General features: G+C 39.9%; 1 protein-coding gene across 1 annotated transcript in view; it reads left to right on the top strand.

Moving 5' to 3' along the window:
- The window catches only part of PAPPA2 (pappalysin 2), a 302,050-nt gene that overhangs the window by 115,036 nt on the left and 163,319 nt on the right, over window positions 1-23,695 (top strand). The window contains exons 4-5 of the mRNA XM_024232330.2: window positions 4,451-4,596; window positions 21,998-22,291. Coding sequence (XP_024088098.2) covers window positions 4,451-4,596; window positions 21,998-22,291 — 440 coding nt within the window. The remainder of the gene's footprint in view (window positions 1-4,450; window positions 4,597-21,997; window positions 22,292-23,695) is intronic.

The following is a 23,695-nucleotide window of genomic DNA, read 5'->3' as shown; positions in this document are numbered from 1 at the left end:
GAAGACCTCATCTTGTGGGATCGGGGAAAGGGAATACAAATAGGTAAGGAAGTAAATATGTGTGTGTGTGTGTGTTTGTGTGTGTGTGTGTGTGTGTGAGAGAGAGAGAGAGAGAGAGAGAGACCCAGTGACCCACTGGTAAGAGTTCATGATGAATGGGCTTGATTATATCATCAAAGAAGGAGGTGTGAGCATCTACTAAGAGTCATGAAGATAGCAAATTGAGGTGAAAGGAGCAAAAGAAGAATATTGAAAATTTCAAATTACCCCTGGAGAGGAGATGGCCATAAACAATTAAAAGTACAGACAAGTGGAACTAAAAATCTTCATGAGATTGGAAATGAAAAAGAAACAAATAAATCTGAATAAGGGTGACAATGAGAATGGATGGGCAAAGGGAAGTGAGTGAAGATTATTAGAAATAGGGAAGTCAAGAATAAGACTGTGTTGGCCGGATGCCGTGGCTCACGCCTGTAATCCCAGCACTTTGGGAGGCCAAGGCGGGCAGATCATCTGAGGTCAGGAGTTCAAGACGAGCCTAATCAACATGGAGAAACCCTGTTTCTACTAAAAATACAAAATTAGCTGGGCATGGTGGCACATGCCTGTAATCCCAGCTACTCAGGAAGGCTGAGGCAGGAGAATCGCTTGAACCAGGGAGGTGGAGGTTGTGTTGAGCTGAGATCACGCCACTGAACTCCAGCTTGGGCAACAAGAGCAAAACTCGGTCTCAAAAAAAAAAAAAAAAGAATAAGACTGTGTTTTCAGTGGATGCTTCACACAAATGTTGAAATTCCTCAGGCGATAATAAGAGGTGGAGTAAGGGGAGAGCCCAGGAATCAGGGGCTGGAGCTCTTTACAGATTAACCAGAAAACAGAAAAACGAAAGGAAGTGGGGAGTATATGGGAATAAGTAGAGTTCCATGCACCTAAGAGCAAAAGGAATTTTACAGGAGCAGAGAAAACTATGTGTTTGAGGTTGCACCGAGCAACCTGGAGAATGCTAGTTGGTGCTTCCGGGGGCCCACAAGTCCCAAGGTGTGGGCCCAGTGAATGGGGAGAGGGATCAGGTCAAAGGTGATATTCCCTTGAAGGAAGAGGCAGTGCAGTCAGGCTCCCCCTCTGGAGTGGGTTTGCTCTGACTGTGGGAAGTGGGGCTGTGGGTCCCAGTCTCAAGGTGCACATCCATCCTTTATGTCTTGTTTTCTACATGCCAATTTTTGATACTGATTCAACTTCCTTCAGACAGCAGACAGCTCAAGATCTTTTTCCTATTTCTGGCTTCCTTCTTGAATAATTTCTATCAATCTACAATAAGGCTATTTAACTGACTAATAAACTACAGCACAAAGAATCACTTTTACTACACTTTTACTTTGTTTAGTTGGGAACTAAGCAGTAGTTGAAGTTTGCGTGTACATTTAGATACTGGGATGTGGCTGGAAAGCCAGCTGTCAGGGGCATGGCAGAAGCCAGAGAGAATGCACTAAGGCAGGGAGGCAATGAAACACGGTAGACTGGAAGCCTGGCAATGGCTAATCCCAAACTAGTAGGTGATGGTCATAGAATGGTGAAGCAGATGTGCACTCTCCACGGGGCATGTCAGAACTAACAGGCTTGAGCAATGGGGCAGAACAGCTTGATATGTCAGCCCCAAGGACAGCCTGTTTCTGAGACAATTTTTATAAAAACCAAGATATAACTTTGGTCACCCTGAGTCCTTCAGGGATACATGTAGGTGAGTATCCTTATCTAGAGCGTAGAGAGCATGAGGAAAGGTAGATTCTGGCGGAAATTAAGCAGATTAATGCAGTTCATCCCCGTTTAATACAAAGTTCTGGTCAATGCATGCCCCTTCTGCGTTTCACCGCATTTATGTATGGCATTCTACCTTCCCTTGAATATTAAGCTAATTTGAATGGCAAGTCTATCTCTTAATCACTTCTGAAGCAAGGTGCTAAGCTCTAAATTTGAAAATAATATCCATTTTTTTCCTCATCCTAAGCCCATGAACCAGATTCTGGTCATATTGGTTGAGAAGCTAAGACATATATCTTCATTAGCTCCGATTAACTTTTGAAATGGTTACCTGTGTTGCAATAGACAGAGCATTCTGCATGTAAAGCAGACACATTGACCTCTACGTGTTTACTCTGGTTGGTTTAGAGAAAAGTCTGGATAGTGGTCTTTGTTTCCAGCAAAATAAAGGTTTCTTCTATCAATTCAATTAATGACTCTTTCTAGCTTTTTAAAATGTATTCTCTCCCTTATACTTGACGACATATATCTGTATCTCTGGAAAGTACAGGAGTCTGAGTAACCATACCTAGTTTGCCACCAGAATGACATAAATACTGTCATCTGGAAGGGTAATTTATGGCTGGAGAGAGGATTGGGCAAGGAAGAAAAGGGAGATGAGGAGAACCAGCTAATGAGGTTGGTGTGGAGGAGGAGGCCCCTTGGAGGGTGCTCAAGATAAATTAGTGGAACTGGTGGGTTGAGGGAGGATGGCAGGATGGTGTCCAAGACTGGTAGATGGCAGGCAGAGAAGCAGTAACACACAGATAGCCCAAGTAAGCCATGCCAGGAGCAGAGAGGTTGGAGAAGTGCCTGAGGAGAAGAGAGAGAAAGCTGTCAAGTTACCAACTCCCAATTTTAATTGGAACCCAAGAATAGCAACAGAGAAAGGGTGTGGCTTTTCTTCCTTGGTACCCTGAGCTGAGCCCATGCTCAGTCTCTGTTCTTTCTTCCCCCTTCTTTTCTTTTCTTCTCTTTCTTTTTCTTTTCATTTCTTTCATTCTCTTTTCTCTTCCCCTCTCTTTCTTCTGGCCTATTGAAACATCTCCATGTTGAAGACTCACTTGATATCATCATCACCCCCAAACCATAAATTTATTAATAAAGGAAATTATAGTTATTTATAATAAAGGAGAAAATAAAGAGAATCTGACTAATATCTTGGGAAAACCAGGCAACTACTCAGAAAACGTTGTGTCTTCAGGAAAGCAGCAGGAGAACTATCCCCCTGATCACATATGATATCATCTCGTGGAGTTTGGACGATTTCTTGTGGCTGAGAGCTAGTTTTCCAAGATATTATAAGTCAGTAAAAGACAGTATTTTATAAGCCCTTTTCTCCTAAACATCTTTGTTTCTAAAGCAAGATCTTTTTTTGTCTTTCCTTTTATTCCTGTTTTTGGTTCTGTTCTAAAAAATAAATAAACAATCTTTGGGATCGCCCTTTCTCAGGTGCTTTTTGCCAGCACATCCTACACTTGGATGAAATAGATGGCATCAACAATCAGGAGGCAGAGCAAGCTAGAGGGGAAGGGTCATGCGGTCCTAACATGAGCTTCTAGGGTGGTAGATTTCAGTGTTTGCAGCTTGTCTACTAGAATAGCATCAACAAAGCATAATCAGTAAAGGAAATTTCCAACCTATGTTGCCAGGCTGTCTGCCCAGCTGACGCTGTGATAGGAACATTCCTATCTCTGGAGTGGCAGACCATGACCACTGTGGGGAACATCTAGTAAGTCTAAGGGGCCATTGAGCTCTGGTTTGGTTGTTCCTTCTTAAAAAACACTTCAGTGAGAATAGCAAGGCCCTGTTTGCTTATGGTAAAGTTTTGAGGTTCACTGATGCTGAGAAGCTAAAGATCTTTGACTATATATGAGTTTAGAAACAGACCAAATGTTTGTTTCCTTTTTTATAAGCCACAAGTCATGTGTTTTTAATAGACCTTTAATTCTGTGCATCAATGCAAACATAATATTTGCTAGTGCCTTCAAAGTCACCAATAAACATACTAGGTATCATAAAGTAATTGGAGTAGGGTAGAGTTTCCATGGATTAAGGGACTAGAAAGGGCAATGTCTATACAATTGTTATGCCTTGCATTAGCTTTATTATGTCCTTCCCTGCTTATAACTCATCTCATATTTTCCTCTTTTACTTTATGTTTTCTATCCTCTATTTCCTTTTTTCTTTTAAAAATAATGCTTGAAGTAGGCATATACTGGAAAAGAGATTGAACTGGAATTCAAGGATCATGCAGTGTGATGGAAAGAAAAAGAAACTGAGAGTTGGAAGGCCTTCTTCACTGCGGCCTGAGAATAATTCTCAAGGCAAAGAATTCATGGTATCATTAGATTTATCTTGAAGAAATAACCTGGGTGTAGGGTGGGGAATTGAGTATGATGTCAAATATGGAGTATCCATACAAACATTATAGTATTTTAAAAAGTCATTATACTATTTATTGGAATAAGCATCCCAAATGTATATTAGTGCCTTTTCTTCTGGTCTTCATGACAGGCTGGTCTGTGCCCCATGCCCCTCCAAAAGGTAATGCTGGCTGGGAGTGCCATTAGAATCTGATTAGATCTGGCTCTGATATTCTCTAAGTACCAATTCTTTGCTGTGACATTTTTTCATCTTGCATGCTCTCTAGGGCATACATGAGTGTGAAGGAGCTGAAGGAGGCCCTGCAGCTGAACAGTACTCACTTCCTCAACATCTACTTTGCCAGCTCAGTGCGGGAAGACCTTGCAGGGGCTGCCACCTGGCCTTGGGACAAGGACGCTGTCACTCACCTGGGTAAGTGAAATGAAGACCAAACATGGTAGGAAAAAACCAAAGAAGGCTGAAGGAAGCTTACGAAAGTAAGTTTGGGGAAAAAAGAAAGACAGAGAAAAAGTGAATTTACACAGTGAATTAACTGCTTTGTGCTGAGAATGGCTCTTGGTAGAGCCTGACAAAATGTTTCAATATAGACAAGTAAGAGGTATTAGAGCAAACAGTGGCAAATGCTCAGGATGTTCTAGACTGAATCTATAATTTAGATGTAAATAAATTGCTGGCATAGAATAAGATCATTTTAAGTCTTGCAGAGCCCCAAGTGGGGAACTATCAAAATATCAAGAAGGTGGCTGGACTGTGAAACCTGCTTTACAGTGATCACTGTTCCAGAAGACTGATGGGCTTCTTGTATGGTGTGGACTCCTGAGAAAATCCCAGGAAATTCAAAAGGTGGGGTTTGCCTGCTCACCGGGGAAAAGAGTGGCTACCTTAACACAAAGTGCAACTACTGAACACTTAAGAAAGACAATCCTTTTTACAGTGTCTTATTATTATAAAGGGAAATCTTACTGACCAAGCAAGAAGAGTGATTACATCCGTTTTATAAACATATGGATAAAGAGTAATTAATGAACATAATTAGTATACATTTCCAAAAAGTCCTAGACAGCATTCTATAAAAATTTATTTTAAAATAAGTTACCAAAATTGAGAGTAATATTTTGTGTTGGAAAAAGAATGGTTAGACAGACTGGAAAGAATTTTACAAATGATTTTTAAAAGGTACTGCAAAGTTAGTCTTCCTAGTAATCAAATAAGAAGCAGAGAGGAATAAATTAAAGAAATAGAACATAATGCTGTATATGTCAAACACATGGTCATAGTGAAGTCTAGAACATATTGAATTGACAATCATAGAAAACATGAGCAAGTATTCAAAAGATAACCAGTGTTGTAGATTGGGGAAGGAGGAAGATGAGCAATGCGTTAGCGATAGACAAAAAAAAAAGAAAAGGTTGCTGTTCAATGCGGTTCAAGTGTGAAACAGTGATGAAAATCCACAGAGTGAATCAGATTGAGATCCAAAAGGGTTACATATACCGGAAAATGGAGGCTATATGCAAATGTATGTATACACATATATGTATAACAAATTAAACATGTAAAGATCCAAATTAAATGCTTTGCTAGCATGCATAGCTGGGTTTCATTGGCTATATAGTACCTGATTCAGTTTTAGAGCCCTGCAGTCCTTTTATCACTAAACTGTATTTTTAGTTCTCAGTACATGAGAAATCAGAAATTTGTTATGTTAGTGGTGGCCTGAGGCTACCAAGGCAAGAGCATTGCATGTGTTGATAACATATTGTCAGGTTCCTCAAGTAAGGACCTGATATTTTCAGGGATCCAGTATAAACCAAAGAAGGCATTCAGATTTATCTACAATTACTATGAGTGAAAAACTAGGGAAAGAGAGGTTGCCGGGTGGGATGAGACATTTTGTTGGGCCTGTCAGAAAACAAATTTGTAAGTCATAGGCTGCACTTCATGGCTATTGGTTTCAGGAACAGTTCTAAAGGATTTTTGATACAGCTGACAGAAAAGGGCTGTAGTTTCAGTCATACATTTCCAAGATGGTCGGGTAAACTGGAGACACCTCTGTGCTTTCCAGATGAAAGCTAGTGTGGTTCATTCTAGCCTTCCTGGTAGCAATGGGTGGACTAGAAAGTTATATTACTGTAATTCATTTAATAGTGAGTATGGGTGTTTTGAGTTATGCTAATCAAAAGCAACAGTAGCAGAGGGGACATATAACACTGTAAGAAAATATCTGCAACTTGGTGCACACTCCCATCACCAAGAATAACCTTTCTGGTGTATGTCTGTGGAGGTCCTGATAGCAAGGTTTACCCAGCAGTGGCTTCCATGAGGCCCAGGTCTATCAAGAGGAACTGAATCTATTTGGTTAAAAGACCTTTAAAAATTATCTTCCTGGCCATTGTGGAGACAAGTCATGACTTCTTGATAAGAATTGTTGGGCTGGGGCATACCATTTAATGTTTTCTAACTTTATTAGAACTGGGCATTGGCAAGACTCATTCAACTACAAAAATGGATAAAATACTTTAAAAATTATTTATTTGGAGGCATCAGACTGGCTAAGGCAACAAGGACATGAGGAGTCCAATCCCAGAAAGAAGAAAAATGCATTGAAGTGAGTCATGTATATAACTTAGTCTTTTTCCTTTCAGGGAAATTGCCAGATTCTCAGTGGAAGACATAGAGACAGAGCAGAGAGCAGCAGCCAAGAGCTTGCTTTGGTCTCAAGACAAAAATTAGAGTTCAGGTTTTCAGGGCAACTAAAACTTGAGAGACCAGGATCCTAGAGAAATGGAAATCACAAAAAGTAAGCCTGATTTTCTGCTTGTGATTTTCTTATAAGATATTTATTAGTTACTAAACTTACATTCTCAGGGACACTGGGCAAGAAAACATGTAGAAAATAACTTCTAAGAGATTAAAAAGCTGAACAGTGATTTTAGGAGTCTCATAACAGAAGAGACAAAATTGGGAGTTGAGGCCTTGTCAAGAAGGAGGGGCTCTGAGACACTCTCTGTGCAAGGGTAAACAGAAGTAGTACAGCTTATACAAAGCCTAAAATCCAGCCTGAAACACTCTTTTAAAAACATTTCAATAGTGTTTTGGGGGAACAGGTGGTGTTTGGTTACATGGACAAATTTTTTAGTGGTGACTTCTGAGATTTTGGTGCACCCATCACCCAAGCAGTGTACACTGTACCAGTGTGTAGTCTTTTATCGCTCGCCCTGCTCCCACACTTCCTCCTGAGTCCCCAAAGTTCTATTGTATCATTCTTATGTCTTTACATCCTAATAGTTAACTCCCACTTATAAGTGATAATATATGATGTTTGGTTTCCCATTCCTGAGTTACTTCACTTAGAATAATGGTCTCCAACTCCATCTATGTTGCTGCAAATGCCATTATTCTGTTCCTTTTTATGGCTGAGTAGTATTCCATGGTATATACATATACTACATTTTCTTTTTCCACTCATTGATTAATGGACATTTGGGCTGGTTCCGTATTGTTGCAATTGTGAATTGTGCTGCTATAAACGTGTGTGCAAGTGTTTTTTTTTTTTTTTTCGTATAGTGACTTCTTTTCCTTTGGTTAGATACCCAGTAGTGGGATTGCTGGATCAAAAGGTAGATCTACTTTTAGTTCTTAAGGGATCTCCATACTGTTTTTTCATAGTAGTTGTACTAGTTTACATTCACACCAGCAGTGTGAAAGTGTTCCCTTTTCACCACATCCACATCAACATCTATTATTTTTTTATTTTTTAAAAAAGTTATGGCCTTTCTGGCAGGAGTAATGTGGTATCTCATTGTGGTTTTGATATGTATCCCATCTGTTTTTCTTTGTTTTTGTTGCATTTGCTTTTGGGTTCTTGGTCATGAACTCTTTGCCTAAGCCAATGTCTAGAAGAGTTTTTCCAATGTTATCTTCTAGAATTTTTATGTTTCCTCCTGAAACACTCTTAATCCCTGTCTGGAGGAAGTTTATCTGCCTATATTCTAACTGCCTAGCAAAAGAAAGGTAAATATTTTTTGGAGAAAGACATAATCAAAAGCCTCTACAATTGTTCATGCACAGTGTCTAGCAATCAATAAGGAAATATCAACTATTTCCAGAGACAGGGTCAAATGATGATAAACCAAACAAACAAATCATACACAATAAAAATTATCCAGGTATTGGCATTATTGGGCACTGGCTTTAATAATGATTAACATGTAAAAATAGATGAAAATGCATAGTTTCTTCAGAGAACTGGAATCTCTAATAGTGGATCAAATGGACATTTTAGAACTAAAAATAGATACCAGTAAGAAAAATTAAGAAATGAATAGATGGGTTTGTGAACAGAAGAAAGAATTTAAGAACTAGACCATTGTAGAAAATTTACAAATTGAAGCTCTGAAAAAGAAAGTGCTGTGAAAATATAGAAGAGATCTTAGGAAACATTTAAGACTCCATGAAAAATTTCTATTGTAAATTAGAGTTCTAGAAGAAGACAAACAAATTGGTGGCAGAAACAATATTCAAAGAGATAATGGCCGAGAATCTTGCAAACTGACAAAAGATATCAAGCCACAGATTCTAGATATTTTATAAACTGCGAACAAGATGAACAGAAAGAAAATATTTACAAAACACGAATCTGGCAACTGACTTGTATTTAGAAGATATACAGAACTCTCAAAACTCAACAGTAAAACAAACAAAAATATTTCAGTTAGAAATAGGCAAAGGCGTGAACAGACATTTTTACTACAGATGATATACAGATGGAAAACAAATCTATAAAACAATGTTCAATAAAATTAACCATTAGAGAAGTGCAAATTAAACCACAGCAAGGTAACACTACAAACCTACCAGAAGAGCTAAAATAAAAAATAATGACAATACTAAATCCTCGTAAGGATACAGAAAAATGGGATCTCTCATACATTGATGGTGGGAAAGTGAAATGGCACAGCCACTCGAGAATACTTTGGCAATTTTCAATAAAACTAAACATACACTTGCCATATGATCCAGTAATTGGACTCCTGGTCATTAATCCTAGAGAAATTAAAATATATGTCCACTTAAAAAACCTGTACATGAATGAATCTTCATAGCAGCTTTCTATTTTCTATATAGTAGCCCCAAATTGGAAATGGCAAAAGCATCCTTCAGTACTGAATGCTTAAATAAACTGTGTACATCCACACAATGAAATAATACTCAACGAAGTATTAATGCATCCACCAACTTGGATGGATCTCAAGGGCATTATGCTAAGTGAAAAAAAAAAAAAGCCAATCTCAAAAGTTACATGGTGTAACATTTCACATTTGCAGTATTCTCAAAATGGTAAAATTCTAGCGATAAAGAACAAACTAGTGATTTCTAGGGTTTAAGAATGAGGAAGCAATACATGGTTGGAGGTTGAGAAGAGTATAGATGTATGTGTGACATAAAGGATAGCAGGTGGGACATGTTAATAGTGATAGAACAGTTCAGTATCTTGACTGTGGTGGTGATTACACAAATGTATATATGTGATAAATTGCATACAACTACACACGCACACACACGACTGCATGTAAAAACTGGTGAAATCTGATAGACATCTATGATCTCTATAAATAAGCAAGGTATTTTGCATATAACAGGTGCTCTGTGAGTGATCATTGAATGAAGGTATAGTTGAGTAAATGTACTAAATTTAAACGGTTTCAAGAAATGCTTAAATTGTCTCATGAATCACTGACTTATAATGGAATTGCAAAAGAAGCAAGGGATATTTATATTTTATTCTTAATCCTTTGAGAAATAACTGTACTCCCCTACAACATGATTATTAATGTGCTTTTCAGAAGTAAAAAACTAGACTGAACAGCTCACAGATCTGATTCAATAGGAAATTGTTTGTGTTCTTATTTATTTCTTCTTGTTCAACATAATTGATTAAACAAAGCAACTGTATTGACTAAAATTAGGTGTAGAGTAGTACAGATAACTGGCATAACATGATAGAGGAAGACATTCAGAATTTTCTAAATAGAGCCTTTTTGAGACTCAAGATGGGATTATCTGTTTGTGTTAGCATGTAAAGGCCCTACATTTTCAGGGTCTGCTGAGTGAACTAGCAGATAAGCACACTAGCCTGGAAGTTTGAAGACTGAATCCAATTTCTGACTATCAATGGCTTAAGTCACTATGTGGAAAGACCAAGGTAATTTGTCATCTTGATTTGCCATCAACACCATTTCTGCCCTTTCGTATGATTTTGTGCTTTCAATGCTGTGTTAACACAAAGAAAAATCTTTTTACAGGTGGATCAATGAGTGGGATCCTCTTGAGCTCTAATATTCAGCAGTTTGAGCATTTTTAGCCATGGTAAACAATGCTTGAATTGAAAACATATCTTTAAAAGCAGAACACTTAAGTTAGTCATAAACCAGCCCTTTTATAAGCCTTGGATACCATACTCATCGTCATTGATTCATTCAAAGAAAAACTTGACTGTGTTTTGTGGCAATGCCATAGATGGAATAATGAAAACAGTCTGCCCTTAAGGGGTGCACAGCATGATTGGGAGACAGATATGTAATACAGATTTATAATACTCTGTGACGGCACCATACATGAAGTTAGGCAGGAACATGGAAAGGAAGGTGCCTAATTGTGCTGAAAGCATTAACGAAGAGTTTCCAGAGGGGCTGAAGCTTGAGATGGGAATTGAAGGATAAGCAGGAGCTTGCTTGGCAGACACAGAAGAGCATTCCAGAGTGGAAGAACTGGCAGATGGCAGGGTTCAGCACACACTTAGAAGTGGGTGTGCTTTGCATGGCCACAGCAGTGCTCTTCAAACTTACTTTTTCTGTTGTACCTGTGAAGAGACTCAAAATACTCAGCATACCTTCACACATTCTTAGAATAACACCTAAACATCCAATAATAGGTTTAATAGTAGCAAAGAGAGTAATTGGGGCATATAATTTTATTTTAAACTTCTATCATTTAAAAATAAATCTTAAATTTACTTTCGTAAGTGTCTTCTCAGTACCATACCAATTTGAAAATCACCATCATTTATTTAAAAATCATGGTCATGTACTTTTTAAACATTGGGCAAGTGTTCATTTTTTTTGTCTCTGTAAATTTGTGTTTCCATTTCACTTCTATAGAATTTTATACTATTGTAACATACACATATTTTTTTCAGTCTAGTTGGTTACCTGCTTCTCAGCTAAAACTTTTGAATACAACAACTCCTTTGTGATCACGTTTTGTTAAACTAGACTTTTTATTTTGAGATATTATACATTCACATGTAATTGTAAGAAACAATGCAAAAACATTCTGTATAACCTTTACCCATTTCCCCTAATGGTAGCATCTTGTAAAACAATAGTACAATCTCACAAACAGGATATCAGCATTGAAACTAACATAAGTTATAAAGCGTTAAAAACCGCTTCTCAGTTGAGTTATCATTTGCAATGATTACTCTTCTACGATTGATCAAAACAATATTTTTAGATGTTGGTTAATCACTAGTAAAAACAAATACTTGGGAAATGTGTATTTTAAGGAGATAAATGTGGCTCCTCCAACCCCAAAGTAGTTCTTGTGTCTGTGGATGAATAGTAATTATTGCTGTAATGAGAAAAGATTTAACATAAATAATATTGCTTTGTTTCTCATTTATAGCTGTAAGTGCTAAGAAACTTTGTTCGAATAAATAAGGAGATGGGGAAAAGAGGAGTTCTGTTTGATTGACTGAGTGGATGGTGGTGCCAAGGTAGAAAATGTAGGAAAAGGAAAAGCAAATGGGGAGCCAGTTTGTTTTTGGATATGTTGAGCTAGGGGTCTCTAAAATCAACTAAGAAGGGGCTTCCATGGAAGAGGGAGGAGGAATAGGTATCAGGGGGTGTACTGGAAACCAAAAGACAGAGAGTTTTGAGAGAGTCCCCTGGGGTCCACAGCTACTGCAGAGAGATGAAATCAGCACACGGACATTTTGGCCGAGTTAGAGAGAAGAATCACTGTGGCACAGAAGCTACATGCTTCCGAGTGTTCTGGCCTGTCTGCCACGTTTCCTAATTGTTCTAGAGAATGACTGTACCACCGCAGAGCAGTGAGAGCACCAAGTCTCTCACTGAGGGCAACATGCCCTCAGGTGCATGCGACTTGAGGACTCTGTGGGAGGAAACTTGAACCTGTATCATGGGGGTTTAAACATAAGGGATCTTCAAATGAGTCCAGATGAAGTGATTCCTGATTGGGGGAAAAGAAAATATTTGAATGATGGAGTGGATTATGGCTTCACATGGATAGGAACAAATGGGACCTGGGCTTTTGTTTCCTCATATGTAAAATGGGGATAATAAGCATGAGGAAGAATGTCCGGCATACAGCAGGAGTTCAAGAAATATGAGCTTTTGTAGCAGTAGTAGAAGCTCCAAATATGGTGTATCTGTGGTTGCCCTTCCTGGTTGTGCCTTTAGCCTCATACCACATCTCCAATACATAAAATTTTTCAGCGCCCTGGAAAGATCTTGGCTCTTTTATAAGGGAAAGAAATGTGTTTTTAGGAATGCATCTGCTTGCAATGGTAGAACTGCTTGTAAGAAGCAGAGGGAGCTTCCTTATAAATAAGAGAAGGAAAGGGTAAGCGATGGTGGGTGGTCTGGGGAGGTGAGTGTTCTGTGAACGTTCTGGAGCCCAGTGGACTGCAGCGGAGTAGCTGTCACAGGGTTGGTAGGGGTAGGACCACTCCCTGGGAGAAGGCGAAGCAGCAGCAGTATAGGTGGCAGAAACTAGCTCGGAGGTGAGATATCCCTTCCTTATGCAGAACTTTCACAGGGGGTCTTCCAGGACAAACTTCAGCTTTCTTTCAACCAGTTAGATATTGAGATTAAAGTTTACATCAGTTGTGATACATTCATGCGAATGAAGCCTGAGGTGCTGAGAACTATCCTTTGATATAGCAAGTGGGAAATCTTTGGTAACGTCAACCAGATTGTTTCTGTGGAGTCTGGGTGCAGAAACCAGAGTGGGACAGGTAGAGGAACCCACAGAAGGTGAAGAGGGGGATGTGGATCTTTCAAGAAGTTTGTCTGTGAAGGCATAAAGCACTAGTGTGGAGAAGGTGATGCTTAGAGGGTGATGAAGAAAGTTTTGGGTTGAAAGAGGCTTGAGCATGGTTACAGTCTACAACCTGATGGAGGGAGCACTCCGAGGCACACCAACATTTGTAGATCATGAAGGTGTTAACTGGAGTCCGTGTCCTCTGAGGCTATTAGTCATTAAAGGATTGGGCTAGAGCAAAACCACCATTGTCCCTTATCCACTGCTGGTCTTTTTTTACTGTGCTAAAACAGAGTGATTCTTCCTGGAGCTAAGGAATAAATAAGATGTGTAAACTGGAGTGCACATGTAAATATGAGAGGTGATAGAGTCATTCATTAGGCAGCCTACATGACATAAACAAGATGAGAACTGTTCCTGAGAATTACCCCTTGGCTTCTGTTGTAGATGATTTAATTGTCAGAAGATGCCATTTAGTAAATGATGCTATTCTGGGTGCCTTGGAGTTTGGAAAACAGGGAGCACTCTTGGATATTGAACACTTTAAACAAAATTAGCATAGAATTTGAACATTATACTCTGAAATTTGGGTATGCCAGACAAAGATTCCTGCATTTATAAGCATGTGATGTAAATAATCACTTTTATATGTGGTGATTTGAAAGGTCTTCTCTTTTAAAATATGTCCTAGTGCTCATTGAATCCTTGATACTCCAGAACAGTGCCTGGCATAGATAAATGCTCAATAATGCTTAATGAATAAATGAATCATAGGAAATATCTTCCCCACTCATACTCTAGTGCCTAAAATTCTGTCATGATTTTCCTGCAAAGTAGACAAAAAAAAAAAATCCATCATGAGGTTGTGTGTGTGTGTGCGTGTGCGAAGCATTGCCCCGAAGATGGAACAAGGAAAGGGTTATATATATTAAGTCTCTAATGCCTTGCTAATAACATCTTCAGTTTTAATTCAACAGATTTCTTTTCTCCACAGTGTGGGAGTGGCTAGAGTTCGCTGAGTGCTTGACTGTCACAGACAGGAGTAGCTGAAAGGGTGTCCAAGGAGACAAAAAAAAATGACACCAGACTCGGCAAAATCTTCACCCTCTACACATGCTTGTCTTGGTTCAGTCTTGTGTGGAACAAAGGCTGCCTTCTAATGAGACCACAAGCTGTAAAACCAAGAAGCCAAGCCAATACGCGATTTGGAGATGAATGGCTCCTGGGCTGGTTCTCTTAAAGATTCACTTCTCTTTCTAGCTCCAGTTATTATTATCATTTTTTAATCATCTCCATTTCTTTCTCTCCCTTTGCCTACCAGTCCACCTACACCACTTTTTCTTTCCTTGCCCTGACTTGAAGTGCTCCTTCCCTGGGCCCCTTTTTATAACTTTGTCCCCTCATTGTGGACAGCATGTTTTGAGGAGCAGAGTTTCACCAGTCACTGGAAGTAATTACATAGGCACCTGCAGAGCAGCCCTCAACCTCCCCGTTTTATGGGCATAGAATATTCAGCCCTAAAAATTTTACAGAACTGTTTTAGAGTTTTTCAACCAATATCCTTTTCTCAAGTTGCCCAAAGCTATTTTATTTATTTATTTATTTATTTATTTATTTATTTATTTACTGGAAGTGACTTTGGGAATCATTCTCTTTACCGTGAGCCGCTTGGGCATTCTTGTGTTAAAGCCTGGAAAAGCCAGTAGGACCTTAGAAATATAGAATCACTTTGGAAGCTTGGCTGTTTACTACTAAGATTTCATCTTCTAATTAGCAGATTGTTTCTTTTCTTCCTCCACACCATCCCCTAGACCACACAAGAGCTCTCTTATTGTTTTGGCTTGTCTTTTGTAATCAAGGCTGAAAGATCTTCTAAGAAGGCATGTGTTCTCCTGCTGCCAGTCCATTAAGGAACAGCTGTGCCACACATGGCCCCGAGTTGCTAAATCCTGGGAGCCCATTCATATCGTGTTCCATGTACAAGTTGATGGTACTGGGACGCATTTGGTTCAAGTCTTGGCATACACACTCAGGTATGCAAGAAATGTAACTTACTTTATTCTTCTGTCATTAAACTTTCTATTTTAAGCCCCCATGCTGCTGAGCAGTAGTAATTTACTCTCAGTCAATTATGCCTGTTACGCTTGGGGCTGTACCTAACTGTGGAGATGGCTTATATGTGCCAAGACCACAGGGAAAATGATCCATTTTTGTCCTTGGTCACCAGTTGATGCTGGTCACCTGAGATGACCCGGGTTCTCATCACAGGGACACCCTCAGGGAATTTCTGACGGGCTCTGTTGCCCTTCCTGCTTAGCTCTGGTGGTCAGTGGTTCCTCTCTAGGGCTAAGCCACTTAGGAATCTATTACCATAATGAGGCAAGATCCCTCTGCTCTCATATCACACAAACCTATTTTGGGTTTTTATCCCTTTCCCAGCTCGAAAGTCAAGGTACAGTCAACTTTATTGGACCCACTACCATCTATTCATTCCCATTATTTACCTTTTGTCTCTTTCCTCTTCTTTCAGCTTGGGAGAATCTTTTCTAAGCTAATGTGGTAGTGGTCGTGTTGGTAGTGTGAGAGCGAGGGTCCTTATCTTTAATCCATCCACCATGCTGGCTAAACCATGGATGGAATTGTCTCAGGACCCAGGTGGCAGAGGCTTAGAAAACCCCACAGCCAAAAAAGGGTTTCTTGTTTCCTTGCTTTTCATTCTGTTGTATTACTTCCTACTGAGGTTAATACATGTAGAAAAGTCTGGCATTGTGAATTGAGTGGAGTAGGAAGAAGAGAAGCATGGAACCACTGGGGTAAAATATTAGTATTTCCAAATTTTTTCCATCCTTTTACACTAGTACTTTAAAGCTTCCCCTGAGTAAGTATTCCCGGTCTTGTTATCAGTCCATCGGCAGCCTTGCAGGATGGGTGTTGGGGAAGTGAGTGAAGGTGGGGGAGCCTGAAAGTGCCTCAGAGTGGAGACTGAAGTGTCATGGTATAGTTGAAAATATATGTGTGCATTTCTTTTTTCTTCCTGTTTCAATGTGTCAGGCAAGATTAGGAACACCAAAGAAGGGATTCAACCGTAAGGGATGGAATCTCGTCCCTACCCCACTCCCCATTCTACTATCATATTTTATCTCTCATCTGTGTTTCAGTTTTGTCCTCCAAGATAAGGAATGATAAAAATTAATGGTTTTGAGTATAAAAAATGATAATCATATTCCCCATAACTAGAGAGTTGGAAGGGAATGATTATTGGCACTATAGAACAAAGACATCTTGTGTAAATCTGATCTAACAATAATTTGAGGTCTATGAAGAATTATGCCAACAGCCCCAATTCAGTAAGATTTCCTTTCCTCCTGCAATTAGCAGCCTAATTTCAGACTGCTAGGAATAAATTTTGAACCCTAATGTGCTGTCTATGAAGAGAATGGGCACTTGTCTGTTTGCAGCCCTGTCCAAGTCTTGCTTGTCTTCTGAATGCCTGCGGTTGTCAGGATCAGAAAAACATGAAGACAAAGTGTGAGCAGCTTAGAGGAAAATCAGAGCTCCTTGTTGAGGTTGTTCTCCTACTGTGCCTGGCAATGCCTGGTTTCACTCTGGAAGGTCTGTCCAATTTATGGTCAGGCCCCACCTTCCTTTTTTTTTTTTTTTAATGAATGAAGGTTAGGTGGGAGCCAATGAAGGTTACAGGCAAATGAATGTGTACTGCCAGACTGCACATAGAATAATAATATTGACAAGTGGTCTAGTATATATTTTGAGTTTCTTAGTTCTGGGAAATTAGCTAAATGCATATTTATTTACCTTACTACTTTAATCTTCATGACAGTCCTTTGAGGTAGGAACTCTTGTTATTACCATTAAACAGATCAGTAAACAGCCTTGAGAGATTTTAAGGAGTGTTTCCCCGTATCAGGATCAATACCTTTACAGTGCCAGCCAAAGAAGGATCCCTGGCCCCTCCAAAGGCTACCTTGTGAGAGAGAAGCTTCTGCCCATTGGTGCAGGGACCCACATGTAACCATGCAGAGTCTGACTCATGTAACTGGAAGAAAGTGTGTGTGCAGATTCCAGCTTCAGAAGATAATGCTGGTTCATTTGAGTATTAATATAAAATGGTACTGACAAGTAGCGTTTCTTACTATTGTTTCATTATTCCTACGATGTTGCCCCTGAGAAAGGATTGCAGCTTTCTCTGAAAGCAGGGGAATTCACAGTCCCTCTGGCCCCCTCCTCTCCACCGGGGGAAGACTTAAATGCTGGTGATGGCAGGAAGGGATTGCCACTCTAACCACTCAGTTTTTGTTTATTATTTATTATCACACCTTGTTCCTTTTAATGAAAAGAAATGCTTGCATTCCTCTTATTAAATTTTGGGCAAAATTTATGCCTTTATTACATCTTTATGCCTCACTCCAGCTTTGTCATGAGTACATGTGTATTTGTAACTTTTATTAAAACATGAAAGAACTTTTCTAAACTAAATCACCAAATAAATTTAATGTCTTTCCTCACCCCTACATCGATGTGTGTGTGTGTCTCAGTGAGTAATGAAAACCCATTCCTTAATAATGTGAGTGTGTGTGTCTGTGAGTGATTAAAACTCATTTCCCTAATAACGTCACAAGTTTGTTTTGGTTGGAATAAAGGGTGAGTGGAAAGAACAGTGTGAGACCCCTCTGTGTATCTGTGAGAGTGGATGAAGGGTGCAAACCAGTTGTATTAGTCCGTTCTCACGCTGCTATGAAGAAATACCTGAGGCTGGGTAATTTATTAAGGGAGGGTGTTTAATTGACTAACAGTTCAGTATGGCTTGGGGGTCCTCAGGAAACTTACAGTTATGGTGGAAGATACCTCTTCACAGTGGGGCAGGAAAGAGAATGAGTGCCAATATGGGAAATGCCAGACACTTATAAAACTATCAGATCTCTTGAGACTTACTGGTCTCAAGACTAGATCTCTTGTGACTACTTTACTGCACAGGACAGTTTAGAACAGCATAAGGGAAACTGCCCCCATGATTCAATTACCTCCACCTGGTCCCACTCTTGACATGTGGGGATTATGGGGTTTACAATTCAAAATGAGATTTGGGGTGGGGACACAGCCAAACTATATCACCATTGGAGAGGGAGTGCGGATTAAAGGTTGGCGAATCTGGGTCACTTGGAAATCTGTGGCAGGTCTGAGAGTAGGATGGCTGCCTGTTACCGCCAGCTTTCCCCTTTCCCTCAGGCTGCTGAGAAATGGGAGTCTTGGAACACAAACTGCAAGGCCGAGGCAGTGACAGTCCAGGACAATACAGATTCCTTCACATGTGTTCATGACTGTCCCTCAAAGCCTGCATGTTAGCTCTGAGGGTCTGGGAATACAGATAGGAAGAAATCTTAGTGATAAGCCAATCTACCCCCTCATTTTACAGATGAAGAGATTAGGGGAAAGGTTCAACAGCCAAGGCCATGGAGCAAGTGAGGGTCAGCTAATGCTCCATACTCCAAGTTCTTCTAGTTCTAGTCCAGGGGAATAATTTTATAATCTTGTGCTCTAGCAGACATAGAATTACCATAAGAGGTCTAGGACCTTGAGATTTTTGTTCTCAACATGTGTTAGTGTGCACAACACTCATCCTGAAATTAGAGCAATATTTTGTTCTATATTTTCTATATTTCTATATTTTGTGCAATCTCTTAGTTAACACACATGTAGTTTCTGAACCCATTGTGGTGCCTTCTCATATAAATGAGTTTTTAGCATAAGTACATCTCTTCGCAATTGAAAATATAACTTGCAAATGTGTGTTAAAATTATGTTTTTAGTGAAAATATGTGTTGTTTGGTTAAAACTTTATTCCTCTATGTTGGGAATGTGCACCAAGAGTGTTACACTGGAGAACCCTGGCCAATTGTCCTGGGTATGGAGGGGATTTGCTGGGAGTGTTGAGGGCTTGCATTTTTATGCTTCTTCTTCCAGTTATAAATAAGCTGGTTTATTGAAAGATGGCTGTTGCAAAATATTTTTAGATTTGGAAACATCTCATTTGGGGTTGAGGTAGAGGCTTCTGCTGGTTGATGAGAAGCCCAATATTATGATGACCACCCCCATATTCTCAAGTGTTTCCAGTCCACACTCCTGGTCATCCCTCCTTTCTTGGCATATGTTGATTTTGCCATCCTTTCTTCCTAGAACCATCTTTCTTTTCATCTGTATTTTCTTTATCTATAATTGAAAGAGATCACAAAAGGACCTGGGCCTGGCTGGCCATAGGATGTGGGGATATTTGATGTTTGCTCAGAGCTGAAACATATGAGTAGAAGGTAACTATTGATTGGAACTTTTTTTTTTTCATCTTTGGTAGTGTTTGTTGGATTGTGCTCTGAGACATCCGGTACTCCAGAGATGTCAAAAGATATTCTACCCCGGACAGGTTCCGTGTTCAAATAAGTTTGTAAAGCAAAGGGTAAAACTCAATTGATGAAGGACTTTTCGGGGCCTTTAATACAACAACTCACTCTCATATACATTATGGATTTTCAGGAGGGTAGTATGGCGTGCTGCATTTTCCTCAAGCATATTTAACCACGGTTGCCACTTGTTTTTTCAAAGTATTACCCAGGTTCAAATTTTATGAACACAGTCTGGGGAAAAACTAATCAATTTAGATGCTTAAACTTTATAGGTGAATTGTGTAGCCTTTCAACATCCTGTTTCTGAAGATTAGTTTTATTTAAGCCAAAACTTACTTAGAAGTTGGGGGAAAGAAAGGAAAGAGTAGGCAGAAAAGGGATTAAACATATGTAGAGAGTAGAAGTGTGGTGGAGGAAAAAGGATGAAAAAGGTGAAGGCACCTGGAAAGAACAGAAAGCTGTTCTCTTAGAATTATCTCCACTGATGTGAAGGTCGATACTGCCGTTAGAGGACTGGAGGCATAATTGTACATGAATGTTGATGATGATTATTGCTGCCATTGGATATGTAAACATGAAGTGTGGGCCTCTTGGAAAGTGGAAATACTGTGTTTCTCTAGGTTTATTCAAATAACAGGCATTCTTGAAACAGACCTGTTTTCAAGTTAGTTTAATCTTATGTTGACATCATGATGCACAAATGAAATAAATATTCAGAAAATAACCTTATAAAAAAGGAGAAATAAAAAAGGATAAGTTTAGAGAATGACAATTTTATCAGAATTAGTAGAAATAATAAATACGGGAGGTGAGGTCTAGTTTCGCCTGGGATGTGAAAGGAGACACTGTATCTTAGATGAGTCTGGGCATGGCTTGGGTAATGTCAGTATGTTTGAGTAAACTGGGAGACTGGAACTTGGACTTAGAAACTGTCCTGTGCGGTAAAGTAGTCACAAGAAAGTCAACTGAGCTGCCTGTTAGATAGGCCAGTGGGTGTGGTGCCGGATACCCTGTGATTGTCTCCTGCCCATAAGGCTGTGTATGTGGTTGTCTAAGGGATGTTGAATGGAGGCAGGAATAGGACATAGTCCTTGGAATATAATCTGGCAAGAGAAAGGCAGATCTATTCTCCTGGAGGACCTGCTATACTCAGAAGACTATTGATATAGGGAGGGCTCAGGTGCAAGAAGTGAAGCAAGTCCTGGGAACTGGGATCAGACCTGTGACAGAAGGGCAGGGCCAGCTGGGCAGTACAGCCAGGGGTGACCTTGGACCCCAGAGGGTTGATCCAGGGATGTTGGCATTCTCTGTCTCATCTCTCAGAGATAAGACTGGGCCTGGCCCTGACAATTTTGGGGTGTAAAGAAGGAAAGCTAGGTGGTTCAACCATGGGAGAGGAAGAAAGCAGGAATTAGGATTCCAACAAGCTACACAGATAGAAGTTGGGCCACTTAGAGATCCTTAGCCTTTCCTTTTGTAAGGTTCCAATGATACCACTAAGTCTCTCATCTAAGCCTGATTGGATGCAATGAACTCTTCTCTGAAACACCTCCCTTCGTGTTCTCATGGAGATTTAGGGGGAGTGAGGGTGGGGCATATTCTCATGGTGATTGTGATATTCTCAATTTTGTGGTAGTTCAGTTGAACTTATCTTTTGTCTGACTAGTTGTTGAGAGTAGGGATTATTAAATCAGAAGCAGCCTACACAGCTGTCATTTCCTTTAATGTGCCAAACACTAAAAAAAAAAAAACAAAAAACAAACAAACAAATTTTAGTGTTATCATCCCCACTTTACAGACAACAAAACTGAGTTCCAGGAGGTAAGACAGCTTTTCAAGTCCTCAAAGCTGGGATGTGGAGGGGCAGGAGTTAGATCAGTTTTCCTTGACTCCAAATCCCATGGGCTTTTGCCTAGACCAGTGATTCTCAATACAAGTTTTTAAAAATGTCGGTGCGTGAACCTCATCCTCAAATGTTTGGATTCATTTCATCTGGGGTAGTATTTGAACCCCTGTATGTCTTCTTTTAACTCTCCCAGGTGATTTTAATATGCATACAGGGCTGAGAATTCTGGCTCTCTATTATGTCAACATTGCTATCCTGGGCATCTAGTATAACACTCACCCATGTAGAGGATAAAGAGGTGTGTATTAATTTGTTTAGAGGGTTGCTGTGGCAAGAAAGAAGAGCAATGACTGTATGTCACCAGAAGTTATAAAGTGACTCCTTAGAGGCTGAAATGGAATATTTGATGCTGATCAGAAAACATAATTAAGGATTGGAGAGATATTCATTCTGTGCTCTGAAAGGCTTTTCAAAACTTTCATTGCAGGTGGCATTGTCCTCAGCCCAGCCTATTATGGGATGCCTGGCCACACCGACACCATGATCCATGAAGTGGGACATGTTCTGGGACTCTACCATGTCTTTAAAGGGGTCAGTGAAAGAGAATCTTGCAATGACCCCTGCAAGGAGACAGTGCCATCCATGGAAACGGGAGACCTCTGTGCCGACACTGCCCCCACTCCCAAGAGTGAGCTGTGCCGGGAACCAGAGCCCACTAGTGACACCTGTGGCTTCACTCGCTTCCCAGGGGCTCCGTTCACCAACTACATGAGCTACACGGGTATCACCACTGTCTTGTTTTGTTTTCTATTAAGAATACATGGGGGCGTTTGAGAGCTGGGAGGGTGAAGGTGTAGGAGCTGATGGGAGAATGATTAAGTGGTCATTTGTGTCAGAGATTTGAAGTGTATTTATTGTAAGGTATTACTATTTTTTCATGTCTTTGAAGAACTTGAAAAAATACTGACATATTAAGGTACTCTGTTCACTGAATTCTCCTCTGCTAGATATTTTAAAATATAATTCTATCCTCGATAATAAAAAAGGCACAGAGCCAAAAGCCCTCTTGTGATCCCCTTGACTTCTAGAATGTGGTTATTCTTGTTTGCCCACATTCTTAGACATTTACTCTGAAGAAGAGTCCAATGGAAATAAAGGAAAAGAGTTTATGGGTCAAGGTGGCCCTTTGTACTATTTTTGAAGTTGGTCAACAAGGTGGCTTGGTTAATTTAGGCTCAGCATATTTTACTGTATATTACTAAAAAAAAAAAAAAAAAAAAAAATTCCAATTCTCTTTTTCCAGCACTAGCCAAGCACAAATTCTTAGCTGCTTACCACCCTTTCCCCACCAAAAGGTGACATCTAATTTTAAAAAAATGACATCTTCCTGGCCCTGGGAAAAACTTGTCATCTCGTCTTTCTTGCCTTAATTCAGCTTCTGTATTATTCTTCGCTGTCTCTCACGCCTTCCTTGTTTCTGGTGAAAAGTAATAGTGACCGGTTTCCTATAATGGACTCAAATTTATCCCTGAAATTAAAGACTTATTTGATTTGATGACCTAGTCCAATGGTGAAATAAGATATTTTGTCTATAAGTTTCGGGGGCTTGTTTGGTGACAGGTTCTTTTAGAACTATCCAAAAAAGAGTAAACCACCACACCCTGGTCATGACTTTGAAGGGAAGAAAGCGTGATGAGCTGATTCCGTCTGTCATCTTTCAAGATGTGTCTATCTGAGTTTCATTGCGGTGAATAATTCAGGTGCATCAGATGTGTAAACACCAGCACCTCTCCCCCATCAAGGGGCAGAAACACCAGACGATGCCATGCAGAGGGCAGAGCTCTGGAGGCAGCACCTTTAAAGTGGGAAGAGGAAACATTTAAGAAGCTGAGTGAGGCAGTATTTGAGTGGTGTGCTTTCACTGGAAAAGTTCCTGGCACTAAGAAAACTCCCTTTCCAACCCTATGCAAAATGTACCTGCTAAAGAGACTTTGCCAGATTCAAAAGTGAGGCTGAGACCACCATTCCCGGCCGTGCTGTCTCATTGGCATTTGGCTCTCTTTCCCTTGAGCAGCTCCACTGAATACTCATTAACCTCTGCCAACGTCACTGGGCAATAAAGCAGGTGGCTGCAACTCCACAAACGTTCACAAGTGAAAAGGCCATCTGTTGAAACACTGCCATC

The sequence above is a fragment of the Pongo abelii genome, chromosome 1, assembly GCF_028885655.2.
Source record: "Pongo abelii isolate AG06213 chromosome 1, NHGRI_mPonAbe1-v2.0_pri, whole genome shotgun sequence".
NCBI lineage: Eukaryota > Metazoa > Chordata > Mammalia > Primates > Hominidae > Pongo > Pongo abelii.
The sequence above is the reverse complement of the archived record's forward strand: the minus strand, read 5'-3'. Positions and strand labels throughout refer to the sequence as shown.